The sequence below is a fragment of the Onychostruthus taczanowskii genome, unplaced genomic scaffold (assembly GCF_017590055.1).
Source record: "Onychostruthus taczanowskii isolate IOZ18803 unplaced genomic scaffold, ASM1759005v1 scaffold16, whole genome shotgun sequence".
In the NCBI taxonomy this organism is placed as follows: Eukaryota; Metazoa; Chordata; class Aves; order Passeriformes; family Passeridae; genus Onychostruthus; species Onychostruthus taczanowskii.
In genome coordinates, this window is record NW_024498795.1 from 12,134,907 (window position 1) to 12,149,658 (window position 14,752).

Below are 14,752 nucleotides of genomic sequence, written 5' to 3' on the forward strand. Positions count from 1 at the left end.
TGAAAAAAAAAGTAGCCAATACTTTTTTATACACACTGAAGCTGTCTTTTCCTTTAATACCTTCACAAGCCACTGAGGTAGAAGAGATTGACTACTGCCAAGAATGGTTAAGACTCATCCAGTTATGCTTTGTGGTGATTTTACAATGCACGGGTGGGATCTCATCTAGGCAGTTTGCAATTAGAGCAACTCACCATGCAAAAAGATAATGATGTATTGGAAAGGTTGATATTCCAGGGCTGATTTACAAAGATTTAATGGCCTGCAGTGCCAACAGTGCTGTGTTTCCTAAATGCCATAGTGCTGGATATTCAGTTTTACTAACAAGAATAATAAAATTAAATAAGCCAAACAGAAAATATATCATGGAGAATAGCAAAGGAAAGAAATATTTTGTTTTCTTGTGCTTTTCTCTGCTGCCAATTTACCTGTTTACCTAGGATCTCTCTGCAGAAAATTGACAAAGAGTAATTTAAGACAAGGTTCATTTTCCAGTTCACACTCAGACTCTAAAATGATCAAGGAGCACATAGGGATGAGTCTCTTAATTTAGGTTTTTAGTGGAAGGCAGCTTGAGTACTGGAGGACTATAAAACAAACATCCTCTTACTTGGATGGTAGGTGTCTGTGAGTCTTTGAAAACTTTGGAACCAGTAGTTTCAGCCTAAACCCTCAAGTTTTTCACATAATGGTTGGAGGGGGCTCTGAGCAAACTGATTTAGATCAAGATGTTCTTGCTCATTGCAGGAGGATTGGACTAAGTGACCTTTGAAAGGTCCCTTCCAACTCAAACTGTTCTGTGATTCTATGATAATTTTTGAGCACACTTAGAAGAATCTCTTAATCAGAGGACCAGGATTGTGGCAGATAGCTCAGACTTGGCATGCAGTTTAAATGTGAGGAAAAGTTTGCATGATTCCTATTTTCAGCAAGCCAGTGAAGCCTGGGTCTGTTACTACCTCACTTCAGCTGTACAAACATGAAGAGCTGTACTTGTATGTGCAAGTTTTCTTAAGCCTGCCAAAAGGAGAGATTATTCTAACTTCTTTTGTGCTAGAAGACTATTTGGAAAATGTAATTTAGAATGAGCAGACTCCGCTACTACTACTATGCTACCTGAGCTAACATGTAAATATGCTCAGAACACTCTCATATCATAGCAGTTTTTTAGTGTAATATTGGTGAGCTAAACAAACTCCCACAGGATCTCACAACAGAGAGACTATTCAGGCTGGCCATAAGTGTCAGAAAATATTTGCTGATGAGGTGCTTCACCTTCTGTGCAGTGGAGATAAACCTCTTGATTCATCACTTGTGCTTGTATCAGCTACTCCAAAGATAATAGGCAGCACTAACCCCTCACCTCCCAGCGGAGTCATGAATTTTTGGCTTATCTAATTTATTCAGGGCATATCACTGATGCTACATTCCTCAAAAGCCAGAGGCAAGACCTTACTGCCACAGACACCACATTTTCCTATGAGATATGTATCCCTAAAACAAATGTACTTGTACCAAGCATCTCTAAGATTGCTAAACAGGTTAAGGGAAAAAAAAAAAAAAGAAAAAAGAGTATACAAGATAATCAGAACTTCCTTTGGAGACTAAGAGGCAAACCTCATAGTTTGTAGCTGAATTAGAATTAGGTTCAAAGGGGATCTTGTGAACTCTGAGCCAGACACAAAATAGAATAACTGATCATAGTAAGAAAAAAAATACTGCAGGTAAATTTTAATTAACAGATACCAGTAATTTTAAATACTGCTTTTCAAAACACAGCTTTGTAAATCAGTGACTATTGCCCCTAGATCTGTTAGCAGAAAGTCCAGCATCTCATTGCATGGTGACTTGGAGTTATGGCAATAATACAGACCAAGATAGTGAAGAAAAAGGGCAGAGGGAAAGAGAGTTTTTTTTTCTTTTTATATGGTATGGCTAAGTCTCAGTGATTGGTGTGGAAAAATTTGAAGGGAGAGCCGCAGTCCAGAGATGGTTTTGGAGGAGAACAACCCAGGCCCACAGGCATTGGGGAAAGTGGAGAGGCTCAATGGGGTAAGATAAACAGGAACATTACCACCAGTACAGTAGTGTAGTTAATAAGGAGACAGGAGAAATCCATTTGTCTTTAGCTGAGCCCTCATAGGTACCCAGCTCCTGGCTTTGCACCAGCCTCCCCTCCTCTCCCTGCCCTGTCTTGATCTACAGAAAGCACAAAGTCATGCTAATGAGGCAAGACAGTCTGCACGAGCCACTTCCACAAGCTGATTCACATGGTCAGCAACTTGGATGAAGCAAATTAAGCTCTAATTTACTTGCCAATTCTTGATCAAATCAGGAATTAACTCCCTCCTGTTTCCACCTTCACAGTCAAAGCATTTGGATTCTCCAAAGCATGCTTTGAATGGGAGGAATAAGAAAGATCAAGGCATAAATAATAGAAAGACTAGCAATAAAGATGCTATTATCATCAGAAACTAAGTTTTGTGTGACAGATTAAAGATTAACCAATACAACTGCAAACAAGTATAGCAAATAATAAAAAAACACTCCACTCCTTTATTGCTAATAAATAAATAATACTGAAGGTCACTTGACAGCAATAATAGAGTGGGTTCAGGATAGTGCAATGCTGATGCTGCTTCTCTTGCTTCCTGATAACAGTTTTATGGTGCTGGTTCTTTGCATATATAACTACAAAATAAGAACAGAGCCACTGCAGCCCTGTCAGCTAGTGTCTGGGCAGAGTCTGCAGCCAATTGGCATGGAGTGCATGTCAGCGTAGATGTGCAGCTAAGATGTGCTGTTAATAAAAAGCAATTTTCAGGTCATGGACCTCTTAACACTTGGCCGTATTTAGCTCACCTCCTTCCTACCTAGCAACACCTGTTTTGGGTACAGGTAAACAAGGGTGTCAAATTGTTTAATTCTGAGCTCTGTTCTCCCCTGTATTAGTAACCCCTAAGTCAAACACTGTGGTCAGTGGCCAGAAATCTTCACCAAGGCTCACTCACATTTCTGTACAGAACAGCAAAGCACCTTAAACAACCTGAAATTCAAAATGTACTAAACTAAGCATGAAATATTAATTTTATGAAGCATAGTGCTTCGTAACAAGTAGATTTACCTTATGTATTGAGGGAGCTTAAGTCTCAAGATGACACTTTCAGGCAAACTCTCTGTATATTGCATATTGATCTCTTATTTTAACTAATGAAATGATGCTAATGTGCCTACTTTTTCGTAACTTAAAGCACAGAAGCAAATCAAATGACCTAAACAGTTCCTGCTGTTGACAAACACAATTCCCAAAATTGCTATTTTCAAGTGTACTTGAAACACGTCTTTGAAAAAAAATAATGTCTCTTGCATGTTCACAAGTCAAGCAAGCAGGAATTTTTGAGCGCATTTCATATTTCAGACATCTATTTTCCTCTCTAAAGAAAAGGGATGCCAACATTTTTTATCCAAAGAGGGGACCATGTCTCAGCCCTTGCTGATCAACACCCAGCCTGCACAGGAGAGACCCTGTAGCCATTTCCTTGTCTGCATAAGTAGACATAGCTTGCAGGAAGCCGACCAAACTGCTGGGTGTTAATCCTGGAGGTTAACCCCGCATGCTTACACTAAAACTCTGGCTCCCATTTCCCAGCAAGTGCTTTGAGAATAGAGGCCTGAAATCTAATGCTCTGCTTCTGCACACAAAGCAGAATTCCTCACATTAGTGGCTGTGGCAAGATTCACAGTTTTGTTTTTTTTTTTTTTCCCCCTGGTAAACAGAATCCATCTCTATCTTGTTTGCAGGTAAACACACTTATCTTCCAGCATAAACAAGACATCTTGCTCTTTTAGAAATAATAAGAAAAGTTTCAAATGAAACTAAGTTATTAATGTATATTCTGGCATGAAGAATTCAATTTCTCCCAAATTGCTTTGGAAGAGACACTAAGATCTCTAGAGGTCTCAAAGCATTTTCCCTTCAATCAAAATTAGCATTTAATTCAAATTAGATGACTTTATTGGTAAATAAAAAAGAAATAGAAATGTAAATGCACTCTAGGTAGGCAAATATCTCAAATACATGTTTGCCTACATTTGTACACTTTTAAACAAATTTGTCTGTTCATTTCTAGACAGAAAAAAATAATACTTGAGAATTGATTGCATTCATAAATTAGAGTGGGAAAAAACAGACTGTGAATTGACAAAGGGCATTATTCGCTGTACACTCCATCCTCACACTGACTGACCCTGTTTCACTGAACGGGGCCGTCATGTCTATTGCAGGTAAAAGAAAATACACCAGCTTATTCTGTAGCAGATTTTTGTGTGGCTGTCCAGCCAATATGCATTAATATGCAAGCAGTGCCACAGCTGATCAGTGTGCCACCCAAACACTAACTAGTTCAAGCACCATGCCTCCCTGAAGCACAGGAATCATAAGAGCACCACTGTGTTTAAGGGTAGCTGCACCCACCAGAGCCACAGTGTTTGGTTTTATGCAAGTCCCTTGACCTTCACACTTCATTTTTCCATGTCTGTAAACCAAGGAAAGATAATAATTGCCTAGCCCATGTGAATATTGTGATTCTTACTTTCTGATTAACAGTGGTAGAAAAACCTTGCCATTTTACAGAGCAAGAAGAGACAGAAATTTGATAACTGGGATTGCCACACAACTTCCCAGTCCATGCTGCCCTTCATTGCTCAAACCTCTCACCATGTCTTTTAATACTTCTGTTGAGCATTCAGTCTGTTGCATATTGTTATGCTTGTTTTTTTGTTTTTGTTTTTTTTTTTTTTTCACAAAAAGAATAAGTCTTCATAAAATTCAAGATATTTTTATCTTCAGACACTGTACTTATGTTCCTGTCTATACAGCCTGAGAAACAGTTTCCTCCACAAGGGACTGAGAAGGTTCTCACATAATAGTGTCTGCTGTACTTATTTAAATAATAGTTTCTCCTGCATTTTTTTTCTGAGAGTCACCACCTTGGTACTATATATTATGCACTAATCAGTGAAGGATTGTTACGTTATCTGAACTCAAAGGGGGCAGAGAATCTTATCAGAAACAACCCTTATCAGCTTGGAAGAAAATGTTATGTGTAGGGAAAAATGGAACATTTTTTCCCAACTGATTTTATCTGATAATATATCAGATTAAAAATTAAAAATTAATTTAAAAAGAAATGCAACTTCTGCTTACTCATACAAAATGTGCAGGGGGAACAGGAAGGATCTCATATTCAACCAGACAGGGTTCAGAGCTGTCCACCTCAAACAAGTGAACAAGTGAGAACCTACAGGACATGACCAGGGGGCTCACCTAGTGGATCAGGGAAAAGAGGAGTGGCTGGAAAGTTGTCTTGTGGAAAAGGACCTGGGGGTGCTGGTTAATGGCAGCTGGATCTGAGCCACTGTCTGTGCCCAGGTGGCCAAGAAGGTCAATGGAATCTTGGTTTGTACCAAAAATTGTATGGCCAACAGGACTAGAAAAGGGTTTGTCCCTCTCTACTCAGCACTTGTGAGGCCACACTTCAAGCCTGAAGCAAGGAAGATTTCCCTTGGTGGAGAAGGATCAGCTTAGGGAATATTGAAACAAACTAGACAGAAACAATCCTTATGGAACAGAAACAAGGATCTTATGCAATGCACTCATGAGTGTTGAAAGAGCTGGAGGATGTCACTGTGAGCCCATTCTTGATTATCTTTGAAAGATCATGGTGATTGGGGAAGGTTTCTTGAGGACTGGAAGAAAGCAAACATCACTCCTATCTTTAAGGCTGGATAGCAAGGAAATTACAAGCTGATCAGCTTTGCCTCATTACTTGGGAGCATGACGGAGCAAGGGACTACTCCTCCCCAGGCGCATTTCACCTTGATGAACTTAATGAGATTACTGTTGGTCCATTTCTCCACCCTGTTGAAGCCCCTCTGAATGGCAGCACAACCCTCTGTTGTATCAGCAATTCCTCAGCCCAGTTTTGCATTCTGTGACAACTTCCTGATGGTACACTCCATCCCATCATCCTAGTATGTAGTGAAGAAGTTAAATGGTATTTATTCATCTGTGACCCCTGGGGTATTTCACTGGTGATTGTCCTCCAGCTAAATCTCATGTTGCATGGACTTATGAAGGGGAAATTGAGCCCGACCAGTCTAATAGCTCTGTACAAGGAGAAGACTGAATCAGTGGCAAGGGGAGAGTACTGGATCTTGTTTATCTCAAATTTACTATGGCTTTTGGCACTCCCATAACACTTTCATGAAGTACAGGTTAGGTGAGTGCTCAGTGAGTTGGACTGAAAACTTAAGCTCTAACAGTTGTGACAAACAAAATGCAGCGGGAGGCTGCTCACTACTGCTCCAAGGTTGGTGGTGGTCCAAAAGTGTCCCACATCTTTATTACTGACCTGGATGGTGAGACAGAACATACGCTCACCAAGTCTGCAGGCAATACAAAATTGGGAGGAGTAGCTGATACACCAGAGGGTTGTGCTGCCGTTCACAAGGACTTGAGAAATGGCTAAACAGGAATTTCATGAGATCTGACAAAATGGAATGCGAAGTTCTGCAGCTGGGGAAGAACAACCCCAGGAACCAGTACAGGCTGGGGGCTGCAAAGTGGGAAAGCAGCTTTGTAGGAATGGACCTGAGGGTACTGGAGAACAAGCTGCCTGTGAGCCAGTAATGTGCTCTCAAAGCAAAAAAGGCCAACAGCCTCCTGGGCTGCATTAGGCAGAGCAATTCCAGCAGATAGGAGAGGTGATCCTTCACATTTGCTCAACCCTGGTGAGACACAGACACACTGGGAGTGCTGTGTGCAGTTCTGGACTTCCCAGTGCAGGAGATGTGGGCATACTGTAAGGCATCCGTTGTATAAATGGACACAGAGGTAGACATGCTGGAGTGAGTTCAGTGAAGGGGCAACAAGGTATTTAAAGGTTAGGAGCATGTGACATACAAGCAGTGGCCAAGAGAGCTGGTGCTGTTTATGCTGGAGAAGAGGAGGCTTGGAGAGATCTTATCATTGTATATAACCTGGGAGGGAAGAAGTGGGGGGAGTAAAAATGATGGTGCCAGGCTCCTCTCAGAGGTATCCAGTGACAGGACAGGAAGAAGTAGGCACCAAGTGAAACACAAGGAATTCCATATAAATATAACAAAATACATTTTTACTGTGTGACTATCAAGCACAGACATCTTGGAATATCCAGGAACAGAACCACTATTCTTGAAGGTACTTAAAATCCAGCCAGATGTGATCCTGAGCAACCTGCTCTATGAGTAAGGGGGTCAAACAAGATGATCTCCAGAGATGTCTTACAACCTCAACCTTAGCTTAGTCTATAAAGCACATGAGTGTGAAACAATAGTTCAGTTTGTTTAGTGGGCTAAATGTGTTAGCTCTCTCATAGATTTCCAAAGACTTAATTTTGTATAAATACGAATAAATGAGGAGTACGATCCCAAACTGGGAAAACAGAAGGAAGGTCCATACCTATCAGATAACCTCAAAGTGGCAGGACTTGGAAGCTGGCATAAATGGACTGAAGTTTTTTTTAGCTAGGTCATTTGAGACGATGAAGAGGATAGAGGAGAAAACTGGAGTAAACTACAGCAGTGCGCAAGGGCAACCAAGGAGTTTGAACTGTGAAGTTTTCAATCACGTTAATATAGATTTGTTACACAATGAGCCCGAAGCAACCTTCAGGTCATAATCTATTTCTTATCATGGTCTGTGCAACAAACTTATATTGTCATTTAACAGAGGTTTGAGTTATCTTTGACTTCATTTCTTTGGCGCAAGGTGTGCACATACTGACAGTATGTCAGCGCTGCAGTAATCTGTGGTCCAACCCCAGCTCTAGCAAGTACATTGCCTCATCATTATCCTTTCTGTGTTCCTGCTTTGCAGCCCCACATGCAGAAAGTGGAATACTCCCTGACAGAGCACTGACTGAGGGATGGATGTGCCACTTCAAGAGAGTCTGCCTTGACAAAATACTCCTCAGTGACAAAACAGAGGGACAGATATCGTAGAGTCTCCCAACATGACCTGCAGCTTCACTGCAGAAGGGACAGGCTCAAGTCTGAGCTCAAACACAGCTGGGATTTTAAACCAAAAGTCTGACTCTGCAAGCAACTTCAGCTTCCAAATGCAATTACACATATTGTCAGTCCTTCAGAGATTCAGAAGTGCTGGACACAACTGTATGTAGGAGTGTATATTAAGACCACAACACAAGCAAATATGAATGTTAAGGATGAAACATAAATGATTTCCCCAGACAAATTTTGATTGGTGGTCTGTAATGTGTTGTTTTGCCAATACTGTTACATAGAAACACAAGGTTTTTTTCTTGTTTTCTTCCATTTTCCTCATGAGTCATTAACATGCTACAGTAAACAGGCTGTACATTGGTGCCAGGACTTACCCCTGAAGTTGCAAAGGTAGTTAAAAAAAGGTGTTGAAAAGCAGAGTGTGTGCTACATCTGGTTGACTGCTGGTGGTAGATGGCCACTGCTGTTAAACGAACATACATATTTATATATGTTAACAACAAAAATGGTGTTTGAGGAAAACCAGCAGATGCCTTGTGATTAAAGGGAACAAAAGCTAGTGAAGATGACAACTGTAGTGAAAGGTTTCTGGAAGCAGATACTCCCTTAGTGTTTTGTCTATGTCACGTTTCACTAAACTTTGCTTAGGCTTTAGAAGAGCTAAGAACCACACAGAGACCAACAGTGGTCTTCAAGATTAGAGAGGTCCCAGGTGTGCACAGACAGTCAGGGGTTTACCCAGCAGAAGATCACTGGGACAGCAGCTTTATCATTTCTCCATCCCCTCTCTGTTTCACTCACTTCTCAACAAGATATTTCCTGCTATTTGCCCCTTTGCACTTCTGCTCCTGTCAAGTCGTAACACCATCCATCTTCTGCAGACAGCTTCTCCCTCACTTAAATTTCTGGCAGCCAGTGTAACTCACTGTTGCTGAACTGAACTTAAAGGGGACTAAAGGATCTTACCCTGCGTATAAAATTTTAACTTCAGTATTGAAAATAAAAAGAATCCTTCCATTACAGATATTCCATCATGATCAAAACCCATTTAAATATTGTTGTTGAAGAAATACAAGTACAAATTAAATATGAAGTGCTTATATAATTGTGCCCTAAATGACAGACTTGAAAATTAAATTAATTTCTGTTCTGAAATACTCTTCCGGTTCTTGGAAATCCAAAGGAAATTTATATGAAATGGGACATCGCCACTGAAGTAGTGCCCATTTAAGTGGGAATGTCCACAAATCAACATTTCACAGCTTTTTTAGATACATTCAGCATATCAAGACAACATAATATTCTTCCAAAATTAGATACTCTTAGGTTAACTGCAGAGAGAGAGAGCAGGTGAACCATTCCATGAAGCCTGCAGGAAAAGACCAAGGCTGGTCACACGAAGCACAGCACATGATCCACCATTTGAAAACGTGGCAAGGTTTTTTTAAATCACAATACATTCTTCCTCAGAAAAGGGCAATGGCATGCACCGAGCAGATTTTGTAACACAGAAAATGTGCAGAATTAGGTCTCCAATCAACCATTCACACACTGCCAATGTTGCCTCAAGTTGTGGTTTAAAAATACAAGTGCCCCCCCTTCTGGCCAACAGAGACGCCCAAAAGTGGCTTTGCAAGAGATTTCAGGCTGATTTTAAAATGTAGTTTCAGTTTTAAAAGTTAACTAGACTTGTTCTAGGAAATAAACTCTCAGTCAAAGCACTTAACTCCCATTAAATTCCAAAATATTTCTACAGTTATTTTTAAAAAGTGAAAGATTTCCTTTGCTCATGCAATGCTACATTCTGGACTAGATATCTATCCATCAGTTTCTCAATAATGAGAATGTTGTAAAAGCTCTGAATATTGCATTGTGCCACAGGACCAGGCTTCCCATAAGTGTCCAGACATGCAAGGGTTTACTTGGTGTTGAATGGTGCCAGCCCAGGCCACTGAAAGTGACACACTGACATCTGTGCCATGCTCAGCCATGGCAGGGGACTTGCTGTTAGACCCAAACCAGGCTGCTTTAGGTGGTCAGTCCCCTGTCAGGTTAGTCCTTCACTTTGGTGATCAGTTCCCAGGTAACTGTGATGTAATTATTCCAATGCCTCGATATATAGCTTAGAAGGAAGATGGCTTAAGGCAGGGTAATTGCTGGACTGCAAATATTTTAATGACTGCTTTTTAAGTGGCATTTCAAAGTAAATCTCACAAACAATCCAGATGCCCATTTATATGCCATCTGGACAACAGTATTCAACAGGAGGACAAGAAGTCAAAGAATGACAAGCAAGCACACTGCTTCTGTGGAGTCGGGTCCTTTCAACCCACAAGGGCATCTCAACTGAGGAAAGCAAACTCTGGGTTTACTCCTCTCTTTCTGGTTAGAATTTTTTTCAGTTTAGTTCCTACATGCTTTTCCTGATGTTGAAATGACAAATTACAATATGTAAAGGTTTTTTCATAAATAATTACTCTTGATACAGTAATAAAGACAGGATTGAAAACGCCTCTGCAAACAATGTCACAGTTTAGTGCAGCCTCAGTGAAAATTCATGGCAGAAATAACCTAAGGAACACTGAAATACACTGCTTACATATGTTGTTCAGGTATTTATATCAATAGCTTTCTGCCTTTTGAAAGGAATACTAGCAAACAGAAGGGAAAAAAGGGCATAATGTTGTGCTACAAAATTTTATACCAATGAACAGATTACCTCTGGCTTTGTCCTCAGCACCAGCTTGGGAAGTAGATGAACTGAATTGCTTAAATTGCAAATTTTAGATCAAAATCATGACTACTCTTGTGAATTCAACACATCTGCAGAGCCAGCAAGTTGTCTGACACATGCTCCTTAGCACACCTGTATTGCTAATATTAGTGTATCTCATGAAGTTCTCCTTTCTACTTGCCAGAACTCTACTGTCTGAAAAATTAACAGAAATATAAAAGTTTCCAAATACCTGATTAATTGTCTCTTGTTGCAGCTTTTTTCCAGACTCTGAAAGGGAAAGAAAATAATTAGTTTGCATATATTTTAATCAATATGATAGAGGACATTCAGAGCAACAGTAAATTAGTAAAAAAATAATCAAACCCCTTAGTTAAGAAACAGAATTTGACATGTAGAAATGACTTGATAGTTTGAAATGGAAAACGACCTAAAATAAAATAAACACAAGCCTCTCTTATAAAAGAGGTGTGATAGAAAGAAGATTGAGATAGGTAGCCAATCTTGCTAACCTGGAACCCCACAAAATATTTAAACATTCAAAGGGGAGGAACAAAAATTCTAATATGTAGTATGAAGCCTCTAAATGTTGCAAGATGTGCTACGTGACCAAGAGACTGGTAGCATCCATCTCAGGATTTGACCACTGGAGGAGAAAAGCAACTTCTGCCATTGCCTTAAAATAAAATTAAATGCCTGTGTCAAGACTGAGGCTCAGCACCAGCTGGCCCAGGGAGAAATTCTATCCTGATATTATCCACAAAGTGGCAAGTTGAATTATGGTCTTGTTTCCTTATTCTGGTCTTCTTCTGCAGTATCCTTCAGTGTGCTCCTGGAGATAAAATCAAAACCTAGACAGAACACTGCTTTTCTACACTGTCTGAGACTATAGAAGCAAGGACACCTCAAACCTGTTCTTGCTTTTTTGACCAAAAGGGGCAGTAATTTGCTTCATTTACTGCTCCCATGCACTAGTTGTCAAAAGGGCAGCTGGTATCAGTTTGCTACTGGAGACTGTCCACACATATTGGGGAAAGTCAGGAATTTCACACTTGCCTATCCAGCTAGGCTACGTGCACCCTGAGTGTTTTTAAAAATAATAATGATAGGACAGGACTTACAACCTGTCAGTATCACTATTAACTGTCAGGGGAGCCTGCCTAGCTCAGGTGGCTGCCACCTCCAGCCCTGGAAAGGATACTCCATTTCAACAAAACTTTTCCATATTGATAAGTGTGGCACAAACAGAATTTTTAAAATGAGGTGAAAATATTTAAAGTGTTAAAATACAGTATAAAGACTCTACTTAAAGGAAAAAGATCCTCCTTTCCCATCCCTAAGACTACTCCTCTTTTCAATGAAAGCATTACAGATTATTCAGATGAAGATAATAACTTTAGGCTATATTATAAGATTGTCTCTTATGATAATTACTTCCTGCATGCTTGTATTGTGTTTTTATTTGCTAAATATAAAAACTATGTTTTTAAAAGTCTCCACAGAACTATTTTTTAGGAAAGACTTCTTAAAATGCATTCCTTTGCTTGCTGAGTTCATCTTTAGGAGAAATAAGATTTATTCTTGTAACAAATATTTTAGCCAAATAGATTGTTGGTAATAGAAGATTAAAGGGGTATGTGTTTTTAGCATTCTCTAATGATATACAAGTTGCTAGGAAAGCAGAGTGTTTGAAATCTCTGGTTAGATCAACACTATTTTGCTCAAAGGTTTGTGGACTTTGAATACTGATGCTTTCCTGTTTCCCAGTACATTTGTTTTTAGGCTATTTTGATTCACTTTAAAGGAATTTTAATAACTTTCTGTTGACAGCATGGACAGCTGGTCTTGAGAATTAGTGAAAATTCACTTGCTGACTGAGGAAGGAAGTGACATCAATGAGTTTCTAAAGTCAGCCCTGAGGGAAAAGTGTGCTCTGCCAGAGTAGCCTTTCATGCCATTGTATTTCCAGTGATGCCTCAAGATGCAAATTGCATTATCAATCAAACTTGTGGTTTCTACCTCAGACAAATATAGAAAAAAGAACAGAAAGGCTGGGAAAAGACCTGTGCAGCCATTCCTGACACTACTAAGAAAAAGGTGAAGAAGAATTTATGGTAATTCTTTCCTTGTTCTCTCTTCTTCCTTTTTGTGATTTAAATGTACAGTATCAAGGAAAAGGCAGTTGCAGAAGTGGCTGTATGATACGACAGCAATGATGACATGAGTTAAACAGGACAGAGATTGACTGTTGGGCTGTTAAGGATAGAAGAGAGATCAAATTCAAGGTCACCACTAAATTGAATACTGAGTTCTCCATTTATTCGCTAGATGATCCTTGTCCTCATCACAGAACAACTATGTGCATTTGGCAGAGTCAACACTTGTGCTCAGAAGGCACCAAGGTCTGTAATAACAGACAGACTACAAATCAGGGTGGAAATATATTGGCACCATTACATGGGGAAACTTGCACAGTCCTGGTGTGTATTTTATTATTGTTTTAGAAGAAACATCACAAAAAGCAGTGAAAAAACATGACACCTGCAGTGTTGAAAGGGGTTTCAGTTTCCAGCTGCCAGAGGCTAGCTGTAGAGCAGGACAAGGCCATTGAAAGTGGGCAGAATTTTGTTTGTCCTTTTGTCCTGCTTGTTTGCTTTTTTTTAAATTTTTTTTTTTGTTTGCCTTTTTTTTTTTTCTTAAATTCACAGAATTATCTTACAATGACTAGTTGCTAATCTGTTTTTTTTGTCATTCTCACTTTTGAGGAGGATGTTCCTGTGTTGGTGCCTTGTGATCATTTGTGGTGACCATCAACCCATCAACATTCACCAGCAGGATTCAAAAAACACCACTGGAGAGAGTACTCCTAACTCAAAGGACATGAAGCAATGGGACACTGACAAAACCAGAATTGTCAGAACATGTCAGCCAGTCCTACAGGCAGCACCTGCTGTCATCAGTCTCATGAAATGCAGGTAGTGCTTGACACTTACAAGAAGATCCATTTCTGGTAGATGTACACATGCTAAATTTAAAATTTTTGACAGTTTCTCCCAAGCCACTGCAATGAGGCAGCAGCTTATGCAACATCATCAAACCAACTGGGAAATTTTCTGCCATCTGAAAACTCTCATGGAAGCTGCCCAGCATGTAGACAGAGCATTCCCAGAGCATACCTTCTGCAACTCAGACTGCTTGTGAGCAGCTTGCTCTTCTCCTTTATTTTTCTGAAACTTCATTTTTCTACCTGTCATCTTGCAAACTGTTCCTAAATGGGCTCAACAGTGCCACCTGAGCTAAAAATCACAAGCAAATCCAAAGGCCTTAATCATAGACAAATAACTGATAGTTTGTGATTTGAAAGTTGTATTTATCAGTATGAACTATGATTCTTGTTTGCTGACACTCTGCTTTCCTACCATGCTAATTGAGACCAAGCTGCTGCAACTGGATACCAGTGATGTTTTTTTTGCATCAGGACTGGAGAAATGTACCTCTCCCAATTAATTTTTAGCGATTTTCTTTTGTCTCTCTAGTTGCAAAAAATGTAATAGGTAGTGACTGGTTGAGATAAATGGCCTTCTTGGGTTGACCTCAAGCTATATCACTTTAGAAAAAAAAAATACAACAACATTGTTTAAAAGAATTCTCTGTATGTTGATACACTAATTAATATACTAATTCCTGTTTCCAGGGCAAGTTGGTTTTTTAAATTTTTTTTGTTTGTTTTGGTTGATTGTCCATGATTAAAAGATTACCTTACTGAGAGGAATAATGTATGTTTTCCAATGTAACTGACAGCTGGAAGACATGAGAGTGTGCCATCAGTGTGCCTCTGCTGCTGTCACGGGGAATGGCAACACTGACTCCTCAGCCTCATGCACACAGCCTGAACAGAGAACAAAATATAATTATGCACTCTATGCCCTGCTTACCTCCATACAAAGGAATGGC

The 14,752-nt window shown here is 39.8% G+C and overlaps 1 protein-coding gene across 6 annotated transcripts in view; it reads right to left on the bottom strand.

Moving 5' to 3' along the window:
- CHST9 (carbohydrate sulfotransferase 9) overlaps positions 1-14,752 on the bottom strand; it is an 85,961-nt gene that overhangs the window by 5,764 nt on the left and 65,445 nt on the right. For all 6 annotated transcript variants that reach the window (XM_041399446.1, XM_041399444.1, XM_041399445.1 and 3 more), the window contains one exon: positions 11,031-11,068. In XM_041399446.1, the coding sequence (XP_041255380.1) occupies positions 11,031-11,068 (38 nt within the window). The remainder of the gene's footprint in view (positions 1-11,030; positions 11,069-14,752) is intronic.